Source organism: Sapajus apella, unplaced genomic scaffold, assembly GCF_009761245.1.
Source record: "Sapajus apella isolate SASKATOON/1434 unplaced genomic scaffold, GSC_monkey_1.0 scaffold1, whole genome shotgun sequence".
Taxonomy (NCBI): Eukaryota; Metazoa; Chordata; class Mammalia; order Primates; family Cebidae; genus Sapajus; species Sapajus apella.
In genome coordinates, this window is record NW_022436941.1 from 90,234,624 (window position 1) to 90,260,127 (window position 25,504).

The 25,504-nt window shown below is 40.0% G+C and overlaps 1 protein-coding gene across 4 annotated transcripts in view; it reads left to right on the top strand.

Annotated features, from left to right (window-relative positions):
• The window catches only part of CCL28 (C-C motif chemokine ligand 28), a 34,515-nt gene extending 9,632 nt beyond the window's left edge, over positions 1-24,883 (top strand). For 2 of the 4 annotated variants that reach the window (XM_032281386.1, XM_032281406.1), the window contains 2 exons: positions 8,699-8,825; positions 14,625-15,615. In XM_032281386.1, coding sequence (XP_032137277.1) covers positions 8,699-8,825; positions 14,625-14,817 — 320 coding nt within the window. In that variant the 3' untranslated portion in view covers positions 14,818-15,615. Of the gene's footprint in view, positions 1-8,698; positions 8,826-12,792; positions 12,891-14,624; positions 15,616-24,459 lie in introns of those variants that run through there. The other 2 variants (XR_004269932.1, XM_032281400.1) reach the window with 2 other exon arrangements.
• Positions 24,884-25,504: the final 621 nt, after the last annotated feature.

A 25,504-nucleotide genomic window follows, 5' to 3' on the forward strand; every position in this document is an offset into this window, starting at 1 on the left:
AGAGACAAGACAAAGGCAGTAAATTATTAGTTGGCAGAGGTGTTTCCAGGAGGGAGTCTGGGCCATGCAAACATAGAGGCATGACCCTCTGCTGGGCTCCAGTGGTAGGGATAACATTCATTTGCAACTCTTTTAAGGCTTACAGATAGCAGAGACACTGGGAACCAAAAAGGAAGTCATCGTCACAGCTCTTTGGTATTTTGTTTTTTTCTCTTTTTCACCCTCCTTCCCATCTAGAGGGAGGAGGTGGAGGCCTGTGAGGAGGGGACGGGGAGGGGGTTTTCCCTCTCACGTCAGTGCCATGACAGTTTACAAATGCCATCGCCACGTCAGTAAGTTACCCTATATGGTCTAAAAAGAAAAGGCATGTATAGTCCACCTTTTGTTTAGCATATCATCAAGAAGTAACCACAAAAATGGGCAATCAGCCACCCTCAGGGCTGCTGTATGAAGTAGTCATTCTTTTATTCCTTTGCTTTCTTAATAAATTTGCTTTCACTTTGCACTGCAGACTTGTCCTAAATTCTTTCTTGTGCAAGATCCAAGAACCTTCTCTTAGGGACTGGATTGGGACACCCCTTTTCTATAATGCAATGGCAGGATCAAAGCCTCCAACTCCTGGGCTCAAGCGATCCTCCTGCCTCAGCCTCCCGAGTAGGTGGGCCACCATGCCTGGCTAATCTTTTAGATTTTGTGTAGAGACAGGGTCTCACTGTGTTGCCCAGGCTGGTCTCAAACTCCTGGCTTCAAGCAATCCTCTCACCTTAGTCTCCCAAAGTACTGGGATTACAAGTGTGAGCCACCACACTTGGCCCAAAATTTTAAACTGTTACTTTGCACAGCAACCTTCTCTTCAAACACCAAGAATTTAAAAAAGGAGTCATGACTGCAGATACAGTAAGATAAAGCTATGAAACTTTGTGAGAATAAAGTAGAAATTGTGGATAAAATAAACAATTTTTTAGAAAATTGATATATCAAATATATATACAAGTAAGCCAATAAAAAATCCAACTTAAACATCTTTCCTCAGACACCAGGCCTAGATAGTTTTTGAGGTTTTACCAAAAACTGGTAAATCTTTATCTTATGCAAACTCTTTCAAAGGATGGAAGAACAGAGAAAACCACCCAATGCATTGTTGACATTAACATACCCTTATTACCCAAAACATGGAAGGGTGATACCAGGGTATAAAAGTATAGATTAATTTATGAACAGAGGTTGAAAAATCTTAATAAATAGCAAATCATATACAAGATACAAAAATTAATATATTATGACTAAGTATGGTTTATCCCAGGAGGGCAAGGAAAATAATAGAGTAATTCATCACAGCAATTTAAAATTATGTATTGAACTTTTGTTGGAAATAGATGCTTGGTGCCACAAAGAAAAATTAGCACTGTGACAAAGGATCTTTCAGCAATGCAATTTTTACTTCCTGAACCACAGGAAGGGTACACTCACTAGACATTGTGCCACAAGAGTACTATGAACAAAGGAAAACACAGAAATTTATCCCTTACGCATTTGGGGGTCATCCTTACTGCTGTGTCTGATCTCTCTTGGCTGGAGCCAGACCTCACAATTTAAACTAAAACCCAGTTGGCTAATAACTTAAAACTTCTGTAAACAGGTAAAAGCAATGGAGAGCTGGGACATGCCTGTGAGCATGTCCAGCACAGATATCTTGGTTAAAGTACAAGAACATAGAATGTACTATGTGCCTGTAAGCATGGCATATTTAACAGCTACATAGGATAGGGCTTAAAAAGTTATTAGCACACTTATTCTTTAACAAGAAAGAAAACTTTAAAAAGGAACTTTTCTACTTCCCACAACTTTCAATGGGCTAGGCACTGTTCTAGGCATTTAGCAAAGTAACAGATTTTAAAAGAGAAAAGCCTTTATTTCCTACACAGGTATTGAGAAGAAAGAGATTAAAGTTACTATTTACCTATAAAACCAGAGTATCTACTGCAAACAATTACAAATTTAAAAATTCAGCAAGGTTGCTGGATACAAGAGCAACATTAAATAATCAATAAAATTCTTATACATAAAAATTAATTAGAAAAAAAAGTATTTTTTAAAAGCCCATTCACAATACAACAAAATCTATAAGGTACCTAAAAATAGGTCTAAGATATACAAAATTATCTTACCATTTGAGTCATAAAGATCTTGGAGAAGCAAGAAAACCTGTATAGCTAGAGGATAATTTCATATTTATGAATAGGAAAACAATATTTTTCAGATCTTAGTTGTAAATTTAGTACAATTTCAACCACAATTTCTGAGATTCTCGCAGAACTAAGCAAACTGATTCTAAAATTTATATGAAAAGTGAAGGATCAAGAACAACTAAGACAATTTTGAGGAATAAGTTGGGTGGGGAGACTTATTGTATCAAGTTTTGAGATTTATTAAAAAGTGTCTTAGTTGAGACATGTGGAATTGATGCAGAGATAAATAGTAGAACATGAGACAGAAGAAAAAGCCCAGAAACAGACCTATGTGTTTGTGTAAACTTGAAGATTTAAGGAATGTCTACATATCAGTGAGACGACGTGGTTCTGTCGTCTTAAGCATTAACATATTTACAGGCATGTATGGCAACACAAAAGTGACTGAAATTGGAACAGAATTTTCCATAACATAGCAGAAGAAAGAATAATAACTTCTCATCTCCTCAAAAAATAAAAAGGTTGCACCCTGTGACAGTTTCTACACGTCTTATGAGAGACCCTGAGCTACATCCAGAGATATTTTTAAAAATACATCTGGAGGTTATTTGGCCCTTGGCCTTGGATATATAGCTATTATTACAAAAAGTAAAGAGTGGGCTTAATCCTTGTAGAGATTTAGCTTAATCCAAAAGTAGAGATTCAGATACACTATGTCTTCAAAGAAACTCATCTTAACAATGGAGGAAAGGAGGCTGGGCACTGTGGCTCACACCGTAAACTCAGCACTTTGGGAGGCCAAGGTGGGTTGATCATTTGAGGTCAGGAGTTCGAGACCAGCCTGGCCAACATGGTGAAACCCAGCCTCTACTAAAAATACAAAAATTAGCCAGACACGGTGGCCGGGGCCTGTAGTCCCAGCTACTCAGGAGGCTGGGGCAAGAAAATCGCTTGAACCCGGGAGGTGGAGGTTGCAGTGAGCCAAAATCGCACCATTGCACTCCAGCCTCGGTGACAGAGCAGTACTCTGTCTCAACAACAACAAAAAAAAAAATGGAAGAAAGGGATGGGTGTGGTGCTTCATGCCTGTAATTCCAGCACTTTGGGAGGCCAGTGTGGGTGGATCCCTTGAGTCCAGGATTTGGAGACCAGCCTGGGCAACATGGCAGGACTGCCGTCTTTTGAAAAGGCTTTTTAAATTAAAAATATATACATTCGTAAAAAGTGGTTTCTTTGCCCTTTGTAAATGGAGAAAAAAATTTAATTTACCACTACATTTCTGAGACAATGGGTATTCTTATGCAAAAACTTTTTTTTTTTCTGACTCACAATCTATAAAAAATAAATTGCAGGGGTAAAAAGCTTTGCTTTCTAAAACAAAATGTTATTTTTATGACATCTGACTATGGGAAGATTTCCTAAATAAGATATAAATAGCAAACTGTAAAGAAATACTTCAAAATTAAAAGATACACTACCAAGGGGGAGAAAATATTTTCTAATTACTGACCAGAGGTTAGTATTCCAAATATTTTGTGAGTTCTTATCAATTTTTTAAAATCTGTAAAAAAAAAAATAGCTGGCAAAAATAGGATTTGGTAATTCAAAGAGAAAATGTGAATGGGCCGGGTGCGGTGGCTGGCCGGGAGCGGTGGCTCACGCCTGTAATCCCAGCACTTTGGGAGGCCGAGGCGGGTGGATCACGAGGTCAAGAGATCAAGACCATCCTGGTCAACGTGGTGAAACCCCGTCTCTACTAAAAAAAATACAAAAAATTAGCTGGGCATGGTGGCGCGTGCCTGTAGTCCCAGCTGCTCGGGAGGCTGAGGCAGGAGAATTGCCTGAACCCAGGAGGTGGAGGTTGCGGTGAGCCGAGATCGCGCCATTGCACTCCAGCCTGGGTAACAAGAGCGAAACTCCGTCTCAAAAAAAAAAAAAAAAAAAAAGAAAATGTGAATGATTAATAACTTACCAATAGGGGAACACAAATGAAGCCACATTAAGGTACAATTTCAGTCCCATCAGATGGGCAACATTTTAAAGTGACATTATGAAAATTTGCTGAGGATGTGCAGAAATGGAACTCTCATCAAACTGGAGGTATGAGTGTACTTTTGTATAATCACTTTATACAGCAATTTGACAGTATGAAATATACTTAAAGATGCATATATCCTACAACCTAGCAATTCCATGTGTATATCTGTTCTCCAAGAACAGTGATTCTCCTAGTGTGTTCCAGAACTAGCAGTGTCAGCATCACCAGGGAAGTTATCAGATATGCAAATATTGGCCTGGCACAGTGGCTCACACCTGTAATCTCAGCACTTTGGGAGAAAAGTGAGGTGGGTAGATCACTTAAGGTCAGGAGTTCAAGACCAGCCTGTTCAACGTGATGAAACTCTGTCTCTACTAAAAATACAAACACTAGCCAGGTGTGGTGGTACATGCCTTTAATCCCAGCTACATGGGAAGCTGAGGCAGGAGAATCGCTTGAACCCAGAAGGCGGAGGTTGCAATGATCCAAGATAGCGCCACTGCACTCCAGCCTGGGCGACAGAACATGACTCCATCTCATAAATAAATAAATAAATAAATAGTAAGATATGCAAATGTTCAAGCCTCCTCTCAGATTTACTGAGTCAGAAACCTGAGGTAAGAGAGGGATTTGATTCTGATGCACATTAAAGTTTGAGAACCGCTGCTGCAGAGAAATTCTCACACAAGCCCCAGGGAGACAGCTAGAAAAGCAAATAAAGTATAATTTAAGGTCTAAAAAGTGCTGCAATGTATGTATTCAAATTCCAGCCCCACCATTTCTTTCTTGTCCTTTTGATCTCAGGAAGCTATGTAGTTTTTCTGTATTATTACCCATTTATAAAACAGTGATTAATATACTTTGTTCTGCATATAGTTGCTGTGTCGATTAATTCACACATGGCAGTTATACTAGTGCCTGGCACAGAGTAAGTACTCAATAAATGTCTGTTATCATTAGGATGTTTGTTGTAGCCTCGCGTGTAACAGTAAAGTACTGGAAACAGTTACTTAAAAATAAGACTGAAGGTAAATATGGAAAAGGTTTAACATTAATAACATTTGGGTGATGAGTCTATAGGTGTTCTTTATTATTCTTGGTACGTTCCTCTGTGTTGAAATGTTTCACAAGGAATGGAGAATAATAGTAAAGTCATCATGTATTTATTCACATCTACATTTCCACAGAAGTATTAGTTTAGGTGAATTTTCATGTCTTGATTTTTAAGGTTTCCATAGAAAGAGGTTACTGAACTTGTGTTATTGGTATAAAATATAAAGCTGTCTGGTCTCAAAATGCTTTTCATGTCGTCCTCCTACAACTTGCATTCATAAATTATAAATTCCCACCAAATTTGCATGAATCTGCCTTTTCCACATTTGTATCTTTTTTTTTTTTTTGCATTTTAGGTTTTGGGGTACATGTGAAGAACATGCAAGATTGTTGCATAGGTACACACATGGCAGCGTGATTTGCTGCCTTCCTCCCCATCACCTATATCTGGCATTTCTCCCCATGCTATCTCTCCCCAACTCCCCACCCTGCACTGTCCCTCCCCTATTTCCCCCCAACAGACCCCCAGTGTGTGATGTTCCCCTCCCTGTGTCCATGTGTTCTCTTTGTTCAACACCCGCCTATGAGTAAGAACATCCACATTTGTATCTTTACACCCACTGTCTCCTCTATATTTACTGCGCTATTCATATTCTATCCATTTTTCAAGTTTTCAGCTGAAATGCCACCTCCCTGATAAAGACGGACCCAAGTCTCTATGTTATAATTTATCTCTTCTGCCTTTCAATGTTCCAGATCTCATTCTGTTTAACACATAGCCCTTGCCACATTTTCCCAACTGTTAGAAATTCCCCCCAGTTTATTTCACACTCATTCTACAGAGGCACATCATTATTTTTAATGGAGCAAAAGTTGATACAATCTCAAAAATGTCAGAACAAACTGATTTAAATATGATTTAAATACTGATTTCAATTCAATGAATAGACACATTAGATGCTAGCCATGGAACTCCTATACTCTTGACTTCACTGGCTAGTGAGCAGAAATTGTGGTATTCTGGGTCCCCATTTTCTTGCCTGGTAGTAATTAAAAAGTTGCTGCAGGGTTTCTCAATCCAAATATTCTTGACAATTCTGAAATAGTGGGTCCGGGAGAAGAGTACTTTTCCTCTAAGAGTCTGGGGGAAGGTGGTCTGATAGTGTAGGAGGGATGATCCCTCTCATAACTGGAACCTTTACTCCCAGTTTTGTGGTTCCTCTGCTGGGCAGCTGCTCTGGATCCATTTGAACCCCACTGGTGGTTGCGCACTTCCTCCAGAGAACTGACCTTACTGCCTGTTCTCAGGCCAGCTGGGAAACACATCTGTTAATCTCACAAATCACTTTTCAGAGAAATTCCGGGTGGATCTGCTGGGCTTTGTCCTTCCTAAAGCAGAAGGAGCACCTCCAGGAGGGGTTAGGGAAGCAGTTGGAGGTGGATCAGGCAAAGCCTTGCAGTATACCTCAGATCCTTGCTTATTCATACCTCTGAACTTCGCTGCTTTATCAAGCCCACTCTGCAAGGCTTCTCTTATTTTCAGTAATAATCACATATTTCTCTTCAGGGGAACCCCTTCTCCATCATACAGGTTTGTGTTTGTGTGAATTCCAATTCTGGAACATAAGCTGGTTATTTCCCATTATATTCCTGACCAACGTGGTCTTTGCAGACAGGTTTTGGGCCTCCTTGATCTCTTATCAGCTTGCCTCCCCAACCACCTCTCCAACAACCAGTGTTCAGTATCATCTGAAGAAAAACTATGTAAATGTTGAAGAAATGTCATATAATTCTCTTTTACAGCCTAACTGACACACTGAAATCTCTCCTATATGGAAATTCTGCAGTCATAATTGAAATAAAGGGAAGTGGCTGATGGTTCTTTAAAAATGGCAATATTCTTACAGAAGGATGCAGGAGGGGACCTCTAGGGGGCGACGTTATCTAACAGAATTTCACAGTTGTTTTATTCGGAACTACCCAGTTTACGTTCTCCATTGCCTAACTTCCTGTGTCCTCTCCAGAGTTCTTTCCTGGCCTCTTATATTTTCTGCTTCCTCTGGAGGGCACTGATTGCACCTATTAACATGTAATAACTGCTGGCCTGCTTCTTGCCTTTTGATAGTTTATCTGACTTAGATCAAGTGATCTCCAGCTGAGTCCATCCTACATTTATATTATTATTTGAGAAATGCAATCCAGTTTACTAAGTACATATATGTCCCCTGTACTTTTCTGGTTTAAAACTGTTTGAATTAATATCAGCACTCAAATAACTCAAATTCCTAAACACACAGATTTTCTTGTGATTCTTAATTGCTACCATGCTTCTGAAAGTACGCTTCCCATTAGTATTGCTTTAGTCACAACTAATGTTTGAGGCTACTAACCTTTTATCTTTCAGAGTCTGGCATAGCGATTCACATACAGTGAGATGGGTGAATGAATGGGTGGATACATGGATAAACGCAATACCTTGTTCAGGATATTAGGAGTTTGACTTGGATAATAGGCAGCACAGCATAGCTAAAGAAAGAAACAATTAGTTTTCGGAAATAAATGCATTAATAAATGTAGGAACAACCAGTATTCACACACAATAAAATTCTCCATTTTAAAATATAAAATTCAGTGGTCTTCAATATATCCACAGAATTATGCAATCACCACTATCTAATTGCAGCACATTTTCATCACTCCAAAAAGAGATATTTGTACCTGTTAGCAGTCACTCCCCATCCTCTCCTTTAATTCCTCCCTCTCCATTCCTTAGCCCCCAGCCACTGGCTATCACTAATCTACTTTCTGTCCTTATGGATTTGCCCATCCTGGATCTTTCATATAAAGGGAATCATACAACATGGCCTGTTGAATCAGGCTTCTTTCCTGTATAATCCCATAGCACTTCGAACATATCTCTTTAAAACTTATTTTGCTGAGTTGGGATTATGTGTTTCTGGCCTACCTCCCACTGGACTATTAAGAATCACAAGGACAGATTATGCCTTGTTTATTTCAACATTTGAATGCAGAGCTCAGGGCCTGTCACAGAATGAGCAATCAATAAACATTTGCTGAACAAATGATGGTTTTCCAATTCCAAAATGCATGAAACACCATGTTGACCTCACTCCTTTCATCTCTGATCAGCCTGCAGTACCACCAGAATCCTTGTCTGCAATTTTTTTCATCTCTTTGTTTTGTTTATTTGCCTAAATTTACATTTCCTCTCTCACAAATACAGCTTAAATTCCAGAAAGTGGAGACATGTCCTGCCCCAGGTCTGTATTCACAAAACCATGTTTGCCCCTTGTTTGTGTGGATTAACATTCTGTTTCTCTGAAATCTTTAAAATAAGACCCATGCCTGTGTTCTATAAACTGTAAGATTTAACATTTTCTTTCTTTTCTTCTTTTAGCCATACTTCCCATTCCCTCCAGCTGTTGCACGGAGGTTTCACATCATATTTCCAGAAGGCTTCTGGAAAGAGTGAATATGTGTCGCATCCAGAGAGCTGATGGGGACTGTGACTTGGCTGCTGTCATGTGAGTGCCCTTCAGCAGGGAGATCTAAACCTGCACAGTCATTATTTCCCTGACCAATAAATAATCAGTTGAAAGGCTTTGCTTGATTTCAACATAAAAATAATCATCCAAACAAGGGAGGGAAGAGTAAATATTCTGTCCTTTAGGTCCAGGCTCCCTGGAGTAAATTCATAGTCTCTCTGTGCAGGGATGTCCTGAGCCCCATACCAGCGCACCATCTACGTCCACCCTGTGGTGCTGTGCTTAGGACTAAATTCCCCCAGTCACCAAAAAGATGGACTTAGGAAAGTCCATGACTTTCCTAAGCAAAACAAAATCCCCCCAAAAAGATGACTCTGTTATATTGCATGGCTTTTAACCTTTTTCAGTATATGGGTTGCTATCATTTCTACTTTCTGAATTCATCAGGAGCATATTATAGGTTTCAAAAAGGTAGGCCAGGTGTGGCAGCTTATGCCTGTAATCCCAGCCCTTTGGGAGGCCAAGACAGGAGTATCACTTGAGCCTAAGTGTTCAAGACCAGCCTGGGCAACATGGCAAGACCCCCATCTCTACAAAAAACTTTAAAACTAGCAAGGCATGGCGGCATGCACCTATAGTCCCAACTACTTCGGAGGCTGAGGCAGGAGGATCGTTTGAGCCCAGTTTGAGGCTGCAGTGAGCCATGATTGTGCCACTGCACTCCAACCTGGGTGACAGAGGAAGACCCTGTCTCAAAAAGCCACCACCACAACAACAACAAAAAGACAAAGAAAAACTAAACAAAAAAAGGTTCAAAAAGAAGCATGGAACTATCTGTCAAAAGTGCTATATGCAATCCAATCATAAATGCCAATCCAATCTCTGCTTTTGATTCTGTGGTGTTGGCTCATGGTGAAGCCTCCCACCCCTGCCCCTGGCTCAGTTATTAAAAGCTTTGTTTGTATATGTACTTAACATCTCTGTGGAGGCTCTAACATCTGAACTGCATTGGTATTTAGCAAATCTATATTCTGACAACAATGCTGTGAGGAAGGCATAAATGATCTCCCAATCACACACAGGAGAAAGCTGTGACTGAGATTACCCAGTTCACCTGTGTACAGCTCAGAACCAGGATATGAACCCAGGTCTCCTGGTTCAGAACACTCTATGTCACCAATGTCATTCTAAAGGAGTGATGGGATTAACCATAAAATGGCCTCCCTAAACTCCACTGCATCTGAGTATCAGACATCTCCCTGGCATGCCGGTTTTAACACCATTTGTGGCTCCAGGTGAGGCTAGTGAGCCATTCCCTGCTCTTTGGGCTATAAATAAGCCCATTGCTTATGCCTGAGCTCCTGAGTCACTCAGAAACCTTGTTCTTTCAGTGAATTCAACAAATATTTATGAATTAATGATTATGTGCTAAGCACTGTCCTATGTGCTGGGGATGCAGTGGTGACAAAATGGGTTCTGCCTGCCTAGAGTCTCCAGGGGACTCTTTATCCAGCTGGGTTCTGCAGATCAGCTTAATGATTTGAGATGGTCTCTGGAACTTGAGATGTACTTTTCGCCTGCCTTTCAGAGGGATTTATCCATTATTCAATTTTGAGGAAAAACAGCCCTAAGACAAGGGTTCTTAAAAGTTCAGAGGAAGTTTGTAAGATGTCTGTTGAAAGACTTTCATCAGGTTAGTGGCTGTGAACTTCCTGAAATTTTTGTGTATGAACATGTGAGCATTTTTAGAAGGTCTGTAGGTTTTATAAGATTCTCAAATGTTCTGAGATTAAATAAAGTTTAAAGATCACACTGAGGGTCAGATGTAGGGGAGGAAACAATTCTTGATTGAAACTTGTATTAAGCATGAGCGTCTTTGTGGGAGAAGGGAGAGGACTGAGAATTTTCTCAGCATCTCCTCAATTCAAGTTACCACCTGGCTCCATTGGCTCAGGTGGTTTAGTCATTAGGAACCAGCATCACCCCTGGCACTCCAGGGACTACATACCAATGAGGTGCCTTCTGAGGGGTGCTCCAAGTTCCCAACTTCTTTGGAAAACTCCTTGGTATATGTCTGGCTGAGATTCTACCAGTTTTTTATTTAATCTCAAAGAATATTGTTGGTAATAGAGAGTAAAACATTCACAGACAATTCATGGATAGACAATGCTCTAGGTAGTTAGAAACAACTGGATATTTGTGTCAGGTGGACACAGCTAAACTAAATCTGTCTGAACCTGCTCCAGTTACTCTGAGAAACTCCACATTTTCAACTCCTCTCAATTCCTTCCACCTCGCTGGCATATATCACCTCAGACTTGAAGCTTGAAACTTGTAAGGGCTCCGGTAGGACTCCCAGAAAGGCTTGGAGAAAAAAAACAAAGGAAGTTTCTGTGGATGTATAAGACAGATTCTGGAGGTTATCCAGGGAAGCTATTGGTAACGGTATCTTCAGGGACATTTCTTTGAGATAAGCAGGTGTCAGAGATCTGAAAGGCATAGAACAGAACTGATGTTTCACTGTGATAAAGTAAAATATAATCAGAAACATGAGTCTTCATTTTAAAAAGGACCCAATTTTAATTGAAGAGGAACTAGGAAGCCAATCACTTAGATCTAAAAATATTTACTTTATTTGAGCAGAGCTTGTGAATTGACCTCCCTGTGCTAAGAAACAGAGTTGCTATGACCTAATCTCAAATAAAATCAAATTCAACTCTGTAGTATTTTTTAACCACAAATTACAGATCCTCTCTGTTGTGTTTCCTGATGTTCAGCATAAATAGATAAAGATTCTCTTGTTTTCAGATTACGTTAGTATGGAGCATGTCTTTACTTATCTAAAATATAGTCCCTTAACCCTGACTGGGCACAAAGACTTTAAGGTTTGAGAAAGTGTTTAAGATGCAGAAAGCATTGTTAACACTGGAAATATAATTCCCAAGTAGCATGTATTACTAATAACAATTAATTAATTAATATAAATCAACTTACTGTAAACCCACTAGGCTTCTTTTTCTTTTCTGCCTAGAAATAGGTCCTTTGTTTCGTACCTTATAAATGATCATTGTAATTTTTGATGCCTGAGACAGCAGCTTTCTTGTTCAAACTCCTCTACACTGATTTCATTTAATGAGCTTCTGGATGTTTCTGAACATAAATACAGTAAAAAGTTATTTATCTTGGGCAGAGGGCTGAGGATTCTTGATCAAACAGACATTTTCTGTTGTGAGAAAATTTGAGGTTTTTAAATAGAATTATCTGGAAGACTTGAGTAGTTTTTCAGATGTGGTTGTGAGGCATTGCTGTGTGTAGAGGAATGGGTAAAGGAATAAAGTTTAGGGGATATTGAAGGTATAATCTCTATGGCAGGGCCGCCCCTTTACGTCCATCAGACTATCTCCAGCTACCTTCCTGTGAGTTAACAAAAAAAAAAAAAAAATCAGGGGATTGGCCTCGTAATTTCTTACAGTCAAAACTCTCCACTTACAAACTCACCATTGGGAAGGTGGGGATTGGTGCCCATCAGAATATGGATGTAGGGAGTAGGGAAGGGAATGTGGAATAGGCCCCTCTTTCCAACATTACTACATCTCTTTCTGTGCTGGTAGAAAATACGTGGGATCCAAGTAAAGGTTTATGAAATTTTTAAACTTTAGGATTCTAAAACATCATAGGATCTCAGATTTGGGAGATGTGTTCTGGTAGCTGATTTTTTCCACCTTGAATTACATTGAGAGGCTGCTTTACCAGCAAGTCTTTGAAAAAGCCCACATGCTAGTTGTTGCCTGTTTTCCTATGGTCCTCCACCTCTCTGAATCCTCTGTCTATATCTCTCCCTTCGGGTTCTCTCCTTCAGCCCCAGTGCCGACACCCCTCCCTGAATCCCATCTCTCTTATTTTTATGATGGACTTGAGTTCTAGCTCTTTCCTGTGTAACTTATGGGCTTATCTGCATGTCACTGAAATTGTTTTTTTGAAACGGAGTTTTGCTGTTGTTGCCCAGACTGGAGTGCAGTGGCACGATCTCTGCTCACTGCAACCTCCGCCTCCCAGGTTCAAGCGATTCTTCTACCTCAGCCTCCCAAGTAGCTGGAATTGCAGGTGTGCACCACCATGCCCAGCTAATTTTTGTATTTTTAGTAGAAACAAGGTTTCACCATGTTAGCCAGGCTGGTCTCTAACACCTGACCTCGGGTGATCTCCATACCTCGGCCCCCCAAAGTGTTGGGATCACAGGCATGAGCCACCCCTACACAGCCTGCGTGTCACTGAAATCTTTATCTGCTCAATTTCTTTCTGACATCACAGGGATAGGCAAGAGTTTTAGTCCTTTGGAAAGAGTAGCAGCTTCAATGCCAGTTTTTTGTTGTTGTTATTTTTCCTGTGCAGCAGTGCTACAACCATGTTTTCTCCTATGATAGCGAACCACTGACCATAGTGAGAATTAGGTGTTTTTGTTTGTTTGTTTGTTTGTTTTTTGAAGGCTCTCTATCTAATACACATAGGGAATATATTGTTCTCTTATTAAGATGCTCCACTTCATTCACATTAGTATTCCCCACATGCTGGCTTTACTATGTTAAAGCTCATTTGTAATTTTCCCCCCATTCTCCCCACTTTTCTCCCATTTCAAGAGTCCCTACATTAGTTGATAATGATTCTACTTGGGTCATCTAGAAAAATGGCAGCCTATTCTCTCCTTTTTTTCCCCTGAATAACAGGGTCAGGAGTTTCAGTTTATCTGGACACAGAAACATTGTATATGTAGAGCCAGCAGGATTTGTGATGTTTGATGAGAGATGATGACTCCTCATGGGGAAATTAGAAGTCACAATATCTTTTTCAATAAAAAATTCTTCTAGTTACCAAAAACTGTGGATGCTGCCCTAGCATTCTCCTAGCCCACTGTGAAAACTTCATATAGAAAAATGAAAATGAGCCAGGCGTGGTGGCTCACTCCTGTAAACACAGCACTTTGGGGCCTGGGTGACAAGAGCAAAACTCTGTCTCACCAAAAAAAAAAAAAAAAAAGAAAGAAAGAAACAAAAAAGAAAATATGAAAGCACATTCTGAACTGTGGTATATATCTATATCATATTAAAATGTTAACAAATGCCTAGAATATTTTCAACAAAACTCTCCTTATTTTGAACAATTTTTACTTCATACTATGATGAATTACTAAGTTCCTGCTATGAAAAGGCCTTTTCAAGACACTTCTAGACTATTCCTCCTTCAAGGAGCAGAACTCTAGTAGGAGAGATGAGACAAGTACTCAGATAAAAGACAGAATAAACTAAGTGCCAGAAAAGAGGCAACTCTCGCCATGGAGAATCAGGGGAAAAGGACGGCATTTAGCTGAGAGAATCTACAGAAATCTTACAGATCAGAAAAACCTCAAACAAACCTTAAGGATGTGTTTGAGATGGACAGTGAGGATGAATTGGTTTTGTTGGGTGAAGCTTGAAGTCAAGGGAGAGAACTGTTTTTACTTGGTTTTCATTATTGTCTCTTTTCCTCCTTTTCTTCTTCTTCTTTTTTCTCCTTTCTTTTATCCTTCTGCTCCTCATCCAATTCCTTCTTCTCCTCCTCTTTCTTTTAATACTCTCTGCTAATATCTGAGGACCCACAGGCAGCAGTGTTTGTAAAGTCAAAATTGAAACTTGAGGTGCTCAGCTTAGAATTCACTTCATTTCTACACTGAATTCAGAAATTTAGTCTGAATTTCGTCTCTAGGAGTACAGTGTCCCAAAGTGGAAGCTGCCTGTAAGTCTCTAAGAGGTTATTTATATGTATTTTCTGTTAGTGACTTCCTTTTGCCTCCCTTTCTAACAGCCTTCATGTCAAGCGCAGAAGAATCTGTGTCAGCCCGCACAACCATACTGTTAAGCAGTGGATGAAAGTGCAAGTGGCCAAGAAAAATGGTAAAGGAAATGTTTGCCACAGGAAGAAACACCACAGCAAGAGGAACAGTAACCGGGCACATCAGGGGAAACATGAAACATATGGCCATAACACTCCTTATTAGAGAGTCTACAAATGAATCTGCAGAGACAATTCCTCAAGTGGACTTGGCAGTGATTGGTTGTAAGTTTATCATCCGAATTCTTATTGTCAGACAACAGAACAAAACAAAATATTGGCTTTTAAAAAATGAATAATTGTGGGGTATGCAAATATAGCCAATAATATAATCAACTGGAAAATGAAATGAAAAGATAATACTGGCTGAGTACAGTGGTTCACACCTGTAATCCTAGCACTTTGGGAAGCTGAGTCAGGAGTTTGAGACCAGCCTGGGAAACATAGCTAGACCTCATCTCTCCAAAAAAAAAAAAAAAAAACAATTAGCCCGGCATGGTGGTACTTGCCTATAATCCCAGCCATTGGGAGGCTGAGGTGGGAGGATCACTTGAGTCTGGGAGAGTTTGAGGTTGCAGTGAGGAGCCTGGGTAACAGAGTGAGACCCTGACTCTAATAGTAATAATAATAATAGCACTTATCTTCATATAATATTTTAAGAAGAGCATATAGATATAACTTTTCCAACTTTTAAATTATAGTTCTCCAAACATACAGAGAAGTTAAAAGAATGGTACAATGAACATCTACATATCTTTCACCTAGACTAATCATTGCTAATATTATGTCACATTTGCTTTCTCTCTGTTCTCTTTGTGTTTCTATATAAAATATTATACATTTTTAAATATATCTTGTTTGCCAAACTATTTTAAAATAAGTTGCAAACATCATGACACTTCACCCCTAATTTGTTTTTGGTGTTGTAACTTGATATACCCTAAAATAAAGACATTTTCCTACATAATCACATTGTCAGTTTAATACCTAAAAAATTAACAATTTCATCCAATATATTCCATATTCAAATTTTCTCAGCTATTTTGAGAGCATTTTATGTAGTTTTTTTCAATCCAGTAATCAATCAAGGTTGACATACATATTGCAAATAATCGTTATTTTTCTTTAATATCTTTCAATCTAAGAAAGTTCCTCTGCCTTTTTTTTTCCTTCTCCCCGAAGCATGGACTTTTAAAAAAGAATCTAGACCAGAATCTTTTCCACAATCTGAATTTGTCCGATTATTCTTTTTTTTCCCGTTTAAAAGAATTTTTAAAATTATTTTGTTTAGGGAGGGTCTCACAGTGTCTTCCAGGCTAGAGTGCAATGGCACAATTTTGATTTTGACTCACTGCAGCCTCAACCTCTGGGACACAAGCAATCCTCCCACTTCAACCTCCTGAGTGTCTGGGACCACAGGTACATACCCACCATACCTGGCTAATTTTGTTTATCTTTTGTAAAGACAAGGCCTCATTATGTTACCCAGGCTGGTCTCAAACTCCTGGGCTAGCCCAAGCAATCCTCCCACCTTGGCCTCCCAAAGTACCGGGATTATAGGTGTGAGCCACCATCCCTGGCCTAATTATTTTATTAGGATCAAATTCAGGTTTATACTTTTGGTAAGAATTTCCTATGTGAATTCGTATACTTATTTTGCCATTTACAGTTCATAAATATTAGGGTTTATTTTCTAAATAGAAAAGTTTAAACTAAATATAACTTCAAAACATCTAGTGGGAGTAGCTACTGTCGTTTGGATTGATAAATTCTGATGCTGAAGAAAAAATAAGCCTGCCTTGCTGCCCAGAACCTTTTGCCTCCCCCAGTCACTTCTTGGAGCAGCACTAGTTAGGGGCCCAGAGTGCGGTCTTCTGTGTGGTGATTTTACTCTCTGCCTAAACAAGGAGTCTACATCTTTTAGCTCCTATCTCACCCTTCCCACATGTTGGTGGTTGTTATTGTTTGGTTGGTTTTGTTGAGACAGCATTGAGAACATCCTAGCATTTTGGGAGGCCAAGGTGGGTGAATCACTTGAGGTCAGGGGTTTGAGACCAGCCTGACTAACATGGAGAAACCCCATCTCTACTAAAAATACAAAAATTAAGTGGGCATGGTGGTGCACACCTGTAATCCCAGCTACTCGGGAGGCTGAGGCAGGAGAATCTCTTGAACTGGGAGGCGGAGATTGCAGTGAGTCAAGATTGTCCCACTGTACTCCAGCCTGGGCATCAAAGCAAGACTCTGTCTCAAACAAACAAAACAAAACAAAACAAAACAAAAAGAATATAATATTTGTGTTAATGAGAAAGGACATCTACAACTCATGAAACAATACGGATGTATCTTACAAGCATAGTAATGATGGAACAAGACCAGATACAAATGAGCCAGTATTAGTTATTGCCATAGTTAGGTATGTTTGTTCCCCAAAACTCAGACTGAAATTAGATCCCTATTATTGGAGGTGGGGCCCAGTGGGAGGTGTTTGGGTCATGAGGGCAGATCCCTCATGAATGGCTTGGTGCCATCTTTGTGGTATTGAATAAGTTCCCACTCTATTAACTAATCTGGAAGCAGGTTGTTAAAAAGAGCCTGGCACCTCCCCAACTCCCTTGCTTCCTCTCTTACTATGTGATCTGCACACATTGGCTCCCCTTTGCCTTCCACCATGAATGGAAACAGCCTGAAATCCTCACCAGAAGCAGATGCTTGTGCCATGCTTCTTGTACAGCCTGCAGAATAGTGAGACAACTAAACTTTTTTTCTTTATAAATTACTCAGCCTCAGCTATTCCTTTATAACCTAAACAGATTAAGACAGTTATCCATTGATGTATAACAAGTTACCCCAAAATTTAGTGACTTTAACACATATTTATTATCTCATAGTGTCTGTGGATAAGGAATTTGGGAGTGGGTCAGCTGGATGGTTTTGGCCCAGGATCTCTCATGAAGTAGCAGTCAAAATGTCCACAGGGGCAGCAGGCATCTGAAGGCTCGACTGGGGCTGGAGGATTCCCTTCTCAGATGGCTCACTCACATGTTGTTGGAAGGAGGCCTCATGTGGGTCCCTCCTTGAGCTATCTGAGTATTCTCACAACACAGCATCTGGATCCCTCAGAGAAAGTGATCCAAGAGATAGAACAAAAAGATAGCCTCAGTGCTTTTATGACCTAGCCTTGGAAGTGACTCATCCTGTCTCTATAGGTTATACAGACCAATTCTGATACAATTTGGGTGGGGACTACACAATGGCATGAACATCAGAAGTCAAGGATCACTGGAGACAATTGTGGAGGCTGGAATTATCCATTCTACAAGATTCTATAAATATACAGTATCAAAACTTGTGAAACTAAGCTATGCTGTTGGTTAAGATAATGGTTACTCTGGGGAGAGGGTAGTGACTAGAAGGAGGGAAGAGATAGGCATCTGGGGGTATTGATAATGTTCCGTTGCTTGATATAGGTGTAACTATATGACTAAATTCATCAAGATGTAACTTACATGTTCCTCCATATATATTAAACTTTGACAACTTAAGCAGCATAAGAAAAAGAAGAAAAGAAAGAGAGAAAGCAGCTGGGTGCAGTGGTTCATGCCAGTAATCCCAGCACTTTGGGAGGCCAAAGGGGGCAGATCACTTGATCAAGAGTTTGAGACTAGCCTGGCCAATGTGGTGAAACCCCATCTCTACTAAAAATACAAAAATTAGCTGGTCATGGTGGCAGTTGCCTGTAATCCCAGCCACTCAGAAGGCTGAGGCAAGAGAATCACTTGAACCCAGGAGTCAGAGGTTGTGTGCTGAGGTCACACCACTGCACTCCAGCCTGGGCAACAAATCGAGACTCTGTCTCAAAAAAAGACAGAGAGAAAGCAAGAGAGACAAAGGAAGAAAAAAAAAGAAAGGAAAAGAACTCTGGAATACATCCAGAGGACATGGGATTCGTATTCTGTGAATAGAAAATTAGACCTTCTCAAGAAGATGCTTAGCCAAGTGGCCCAGGGACCCGGTGCAATATAACTCAGAAGGAGAAGGGAGGTCCTGATCCATTTGACTGATCTAGGACACAATACATTGGCAGCAGTCTTATTATTAACATAAGTCTTATTGTTAACAGTCTTAATATCAACATATATTCTTGAGTATATAAACAGTTCGTTCCTTAGTACGTACTTAGTTTATGTACTCAGGAACAGTTTGTTTGTATACTCAGGAATGAACTGTTCCTGAGTATATAAACAGCTAAAAATATTAGAAGCAGCAGGAGTGATACAATTTAGATGTCTCCAATATTGCTCCATTCCTGGGTGTATCATGCCAACCACCAAGAGACAACAGATTGTCTGTGCATTGATATGCCTAGTCATGACCTCATAAGACTGTTGAGAGATTAAGCGATATGATGTGTGAGAAAGTAGTAGGAGCCTAGCTTGTAGGAGGCCCGGGACACATGTTTATGTATTCATTAACTAGTATTTGAATTATATATTGCTGTCTAACTCACCATCTTCAAATTTAGTGGTTTAAAACAACAATAATTTACTATTTCTCACAATTTTCTGGGATACCTGGGGCTCAGTTGGACAGTTTTTATATTGGTCTCACTTGGAGTCTCTTACGTGGGTACAGTCAGATGCTGGGGCCTGGAAAGTCCAAGATGGCTGCACTCCCATATCTAGCACTTTGTGGGGATGACAGGACAGCTGAGCCCTGCACGGTGCTGGGATCACAGCATCTCATCTTTCTCCATAGTCTCAGAGTCCGTCCCTTTCCATGTGGTCTCTTCCCATAGTATCTCTAGCAGAGTAGCTGAACTTTTTACATGGTGACTCAGGGTTCCCAAAAGTACAAACAGGGAAGCTGCCAGGTCTGGTGCCACATTCAGTTGATCAAAGCAAGTTGCCAGATTCTACATGGGAAGGGACTATATACCAGGAGGCATGGTTCATTGGTGGTCATCTTTGGAGTCTAGCTGTCACATGTGGACACTTAAAATATATATCAGGGATGGGCATGGTGGCATGCCTGTAATCCCAGCATTTTAGGAGGCCAATTTGTTGGATCACTTGAGGTCAGGAGTTTGAGACCAGCCTGGCCAACATAGTGAAACATCGTCTCTACTAAAAATACAAAAATTAGCTGGGTGTGGTGGCAAGTGCCTGTAATTCCAGCTACTTGGGAGGTTGAGGCAGGAGAATTGCTTGAATCCGGGAGGCAGAGGTTGCAGTGAGCTGAGATCCTACCACTGCACTCCAGCCTGGGCAACATAGAGAGAATCCATCTCAAAAAAAGAAAAGAAACAAAATTAAAAATAATAAAATAAAATACATATCAGAAGTCAATTTTTTTTATTTTAAGAATGTACTTTCTCAATTTGTTTCTACTTTTTGTCTCAATTTTTTAAGATCAGCTTTAGGTATATGGGAAATTAATAAAGTAATGAGCCTGGTGGGCAAGCTTCTAAAATGGTTCCCAATCATCCCTGCCTTCTTGTACTTCATGCTGTTATGCAATCCCCTTCTCTTGAGTGTGGGCTGAACCAAGTGATTTGCTTCTAACAAATAAAATACAGCAAAAGTGAGGGGAGATCAGTTTTTTAATGAATTGTAAAAGATTGTGACTTTGTCTTACTAGTTCATTCTCTCTCTCTCTCTCTCTCTCTCTCTCTTTCTTTCTCTCTCTCCCGCTCCTGTGACCCCACCTCTCAATGACACTCTCCTGTCTTCTTGGCTTACTTGCTGTATGAATTTGCTAGGGTTGCCATAACAAAGTACCACAAACTGGGTAGCATAACAACAGAAATTTATTGTCTCATGGTTTCAGAGTCTAGCAGTTTGAAGGTATTAGCAGGGTTGATTTCTACTGAGGGCTATGAGGGAAGATTCTGTCCCATGCCTCTCTCCTTGGCTTGTAGATGGCTGATGGCCAGCTTCTCCCAGTGTCTCTTCACATCATCTTCTTTCTATGTGTGTCCATTTCTGTGTCCAAATTTCCCCTTTATATAAAGACCTCAGTCAAATTGGATTAGGACTCGCCCTAATGACCTTATCTTAGCATAACTAATTAAATCTTTAACAACTCTATTTCCAAATATAGTCATACCCTGAGATAGTAGGGGTTAGGACTTCAACAATTCAACCAATAACAGGGAGGATGAGTGCTGTGGAATGGGAAAGGAAATGTTCTTTTCTTTAAAGTACATGACCCAGAGGTTGCATATAGCACCTTCCCTCATATGCTGTTGGCCAACAGTTAACCACATGACCGTACAACCTCAAGAGAAAAAGGAAATACAGTTTTTAGTTGGTGGCCACCTGCCAGCCAAAACTATTGTTGTTTTATTATTAGAGAAAGAATGGGGAGAAAGGATATTGGGGGCAACTAGCAGCTTCAGATAAATTATAGTTTGCAAAAATTTTGTGAAGGAGAGAACTACCTCCCTCCTCCAAACTGCAATAATAATTGATTTTTTGTTGTAGCTACCAACCTACCATACCAGAAATCTTATAATTAGTCCTCACAATAACCCTGAGAGTCATTCTTCCTCCCACGTATTACGAAAGGAAAAATCAAGGCTCAGAGAGATTAAGCAGTTTGGTCAGAGCCAAATCCATTAAGTGGTGGAGCCTGGAATCCATCAGAGGATTCTGTCTGCTGTTAAAGCCTGACCATTTCACTGTACCCGTCACATACCGCAGCAAGTAGCACTCTATCAGGCCTACCTTATTTGTATTGCTTAACTTCTTAGCAGTTCTGGGTAGTGACTTGAAGATTAGTATGGAAAACATCAGAAATGCCCATTTCTAGACTTTATGGGCTAGTGAAGTGAAAGACAATCAAAATTCCTATATAAAACATACAGTGGGAGTTGCAGGCAAGATGGCCAAATAGGAACAGCTCCCAGCAAGATCAATGCAGAAGGTGGGTGATTTCTGCATTTCTAACTGAGGTACCCAGCTCATCTCATTGGGACTGGTTAAACTGTGGGTGTAGCCCACAGTGGGCAAGCCGAAGTAGGGTGGGGCATTGCCTCACCCAGGAAGCACAAGGGGTCAGGGAACTCCTCCATTAGCCAAGGGAAGCCATGAGGGACTGTGCCATGAGGGAGAGTGCACTCCAGCCCAGATACTATGCTTTTCCCATGGTCTTCACAACCACAGATGAGAAGATTCCCTCGGGTGCCTATGCCACCAGGGCCCTGGGTTTCAATCATAAAACTGGGTAGCCATTTGGGAAGACACCGAGCTAGCTGCAGGAGGTTTTGTTTTGTTTTGTTAATACCCCAGTGGCGCCTGAAATGCCAGCAAGATAGAACCATTCACTCTCCTGGAAAGGGGGCTGAAGCCAGGGAGCATAATGGTCTAGCTCAGCAGATCCCACCCCCATGGAGCCCAGCAAACTAAAATCCACTGGCTTGAAATTCTTGCTGGCAGCACAGCAGTCTGAAGTCAACCTGGAACACTCAAGCTTGATGTGGGTAGGGGCATCCACCATTACTGAGGCTTGAGTAGGCAGTTTTCCCTTCACATGAAAAGGAACAAACAAAGCCTCCAAGAAATATGGGACTGTGTGAAAAAACCAAACCTACATTTAATTGGTGTACCTGAAAGTGATGAGGAGAATGGAACCAAATTGGAAAACACTCTTCAGAATATTATGCAGGAGAACTTCCCCAACGTAGCAAGGCAGGGCAACATCCAAATTCAGGAAATACAGAGAACACCACAAATATACTCCTCAAGAAGAGCAACCCCAAGACATATAATCATCAGATTCACCAAGGCTGAAATGAAGGAAAAAATGTTAAGGGCAGCCAGAGAGAAAGGTTGGGTTACCCACAAAGGGAAGCCCATCAGACTAACAGCAGATCTCTCTGCAGAAACCCTACAAGCCAGAAGAGAGTGGGGGCCAATATTCAACATTCTTAAAGAAAAGAATTTTCAACCCAGAATTTCGTATTCAGCCAAACTAAGCTTCGTAAGTGAAGGAAAAATAAAATCCCTTACAGACAAGCAAATGCTGAGAGATTTTGTCACCACCAGGCCTGCATTACAAAAGCTCCTGAAGAAAGCACTAAACTGGTACCAGCCACTGCAAAAACATACCAAATTGTAAAGACCATTGACACTATGAAGAATCAACTAATGGGCAAAATAACCTAGTGTCAATTTGACAGGATCAAATTCACACATAACAATATTAACCTCAAATGTAAATGAGCTAAATGCCCCAATTAAAAGGCACAGACTGGCAAATTGGATAAAGAGTCAAGACCCATTGGTGTGCTGTATTTAGGAGACCCATCTCACATGCAAAGACACACATAGGCTCAAAATAAAGAAATGTAGGAAAATTTACCAAGCAAATGGAAAGCAAAAAAAAAAAAAAAAAAAAAAAAAAGCTGGGGTTGCAATCCTAGTCTCTGATAAAACAGACTTTAAACCAACAAAGATCAAGAAAGACAAAGAAGGGCATTACATAATGGTAAAGGGATCAATGCAACAAGAAGAGCTAACTATCCTAAATATATATGCACCCAATACAGGAGCACCCAGATTCATAAAGCAAGTTCGTAGAGACCTACAAGGAGACTTGGACTCCCACACAATAATAGCGGGAGACTTTCACACCGCACTGTCAATATTAGATCAATGAGACAGAAAATTAACATTGTGTTTTTTAAAAACTGAAATAATTACACTCTATGATAAAATTATTTTGACATTAATACACCATAAGACTGCCAGAAACCTATATCATCTTTACATAAATAGATTTTTTTAACTTTCTTGTTTTTATCAACACATTGTGATTATACCAATTTATGGGGTACAATTTGATGTTTTGATGTATATGTTTTATAATGATCAAATCAGGGTACTTAGCATACTAAAAAAAATACAGTGGCATAAACATATAAAACACTCTACACAATAGACATACATACACATATGTGTACATGTACACACACACACACACAGTTTTGCTTTTGTAGAAAATCGCTGTCCTTTCTTTTTTTCCTCCAACAGTATCACTTTGCTCTGTGTTGCTCTAGTTTTTTTTTAAAAATCACAATGTTTATCAGAAAATAAGGTTTGTAGTCCACTCTGCCTGTGGAGTAGCCATTCTTTATTCCTTTACTCTGCTAATAAACTTGCTTTCACTTTTAAAATTGCAGAAAAAGAAAATAAGGTCTATAAATAAGATTTTGCCGGAATTTAGCAGAGAGTTTTATCCCCCGCCCTCTCCCCAAATCTGATGGCATGTTATTGTTTCAATTATCTTAGCCACTTTTTCTTTTTCTCTAAACAGAGTCAGGGAGTCAACTGGCGATGGTGATTCACAAGTCTCAATTGCTCTGTGAAGGCTTTCTTGAGTGGCTTCTATTTTCTCTGTAAACCCAAGATTGCAATAAGATGTTCCTCTCCCTTTTATGGGTTAGCAGCAGTTTCTTCCACTAATCTATGAAAATTCTGGAAAAGAGGTATGTAGGTTACATGAGAGAGCCAGAGCTTTTTGGGAAAGAGGCACCAACACTCTAATCTGAGCTGCTGAAATTGGAGATAGGGAAACCTCTCAGGGTAACCCCCTAAAGTCTGCTAGTAGGCAAAGCACCAATTGCCACAAAGGTAAACTCACCTGAAGGGCAAGTGCATTCTCAGTTGGTCACTTGGGCTTGACACAAGGGGCTCAGTGCTTGGACATGGAGGTGGATTCTTTCTACTTCAGTGAGTGGTTAAGAGCCAAAATTCCCAAGACCTTGCCATTCAGGGTATGAGATCTGAGTCTGTGTGTGTTCCAGGACAGCTGCAACTGTGGAGCCCAATCCTGGAGCACATGAACCTGGTTGTGTGTCCAGTAAGGACATCATCATCTACTGAACCATGGTATTAGAAAAACCTCGTGAGAGCAGAGCCATGTCTAGCGTCTTTCCTGGTCTATTCCTGGTGCCTAGCCTACTGTCTTGTATGTAGAAGGTTCTCGGTGAGTACTTCATCATAAAAGATGCCAAATTCAGGATCTGGGATTCAGTAATAAAACACTGTGGTAGCAACCACAGCAACCATAGCAACCATGCTGGTAGACTCAAATCTTTCTTTACCTCATATCTGGAAAACAAAAGTGCCCTGCTTTGGACTGAATTCTTGGACTATTCAGGTGGAGGACATAAAGAGACCTTGAAAAGGAAATACTTTAGTTCTTGTAAATAAAGGTAAATTGATCGGCAACGAATTGTCTGGAAAAATAAATATTAGTGTATGTGCATCCAAGTAAGTAGAACAAGTCGTACCGATTGCATAAGATAGTATTTCAGGTATCTGAATCACGTAGGTCGCAGATGACAACTGCAAGGTTCTGATTCCCTGAAAGGACATGCCTGAACAAATCTTATTTTAGTTGGATGAACCACTTAGTACATATACATCAATCTTTTACTTTAGAAATAGCTTCTCATTCCAAAAGAGGCTCAAGTTACTTTTCAGGTGTAAAATGAGAAACTCAGCATTTCTAGTCTCCAAATCAAATGTTAAAATCAGGACAATTTCTCCATATTGCTGCATAAGAAATCAGAGGTAGCAAAGACACAGCAGATGTTACTTGTTTCTGGAGGAAACATACTCACAATGACTGCTATGTAAATAATTAAAGTAAAATATTAGTTTTAATAGTCTTGCATGCATTTTCATAGAGTTAGCAATTATCATTTAAAACACACATACAACTTAGTAACTATATGTGAATCTGTTTCTTATAAACTATATATACCTGAAAACTATGGGGTAAATAATATTTTTATAAATGGAATTAAATTGTAAATGAAGTAGAAAAGTTTTTGCAGATGACAT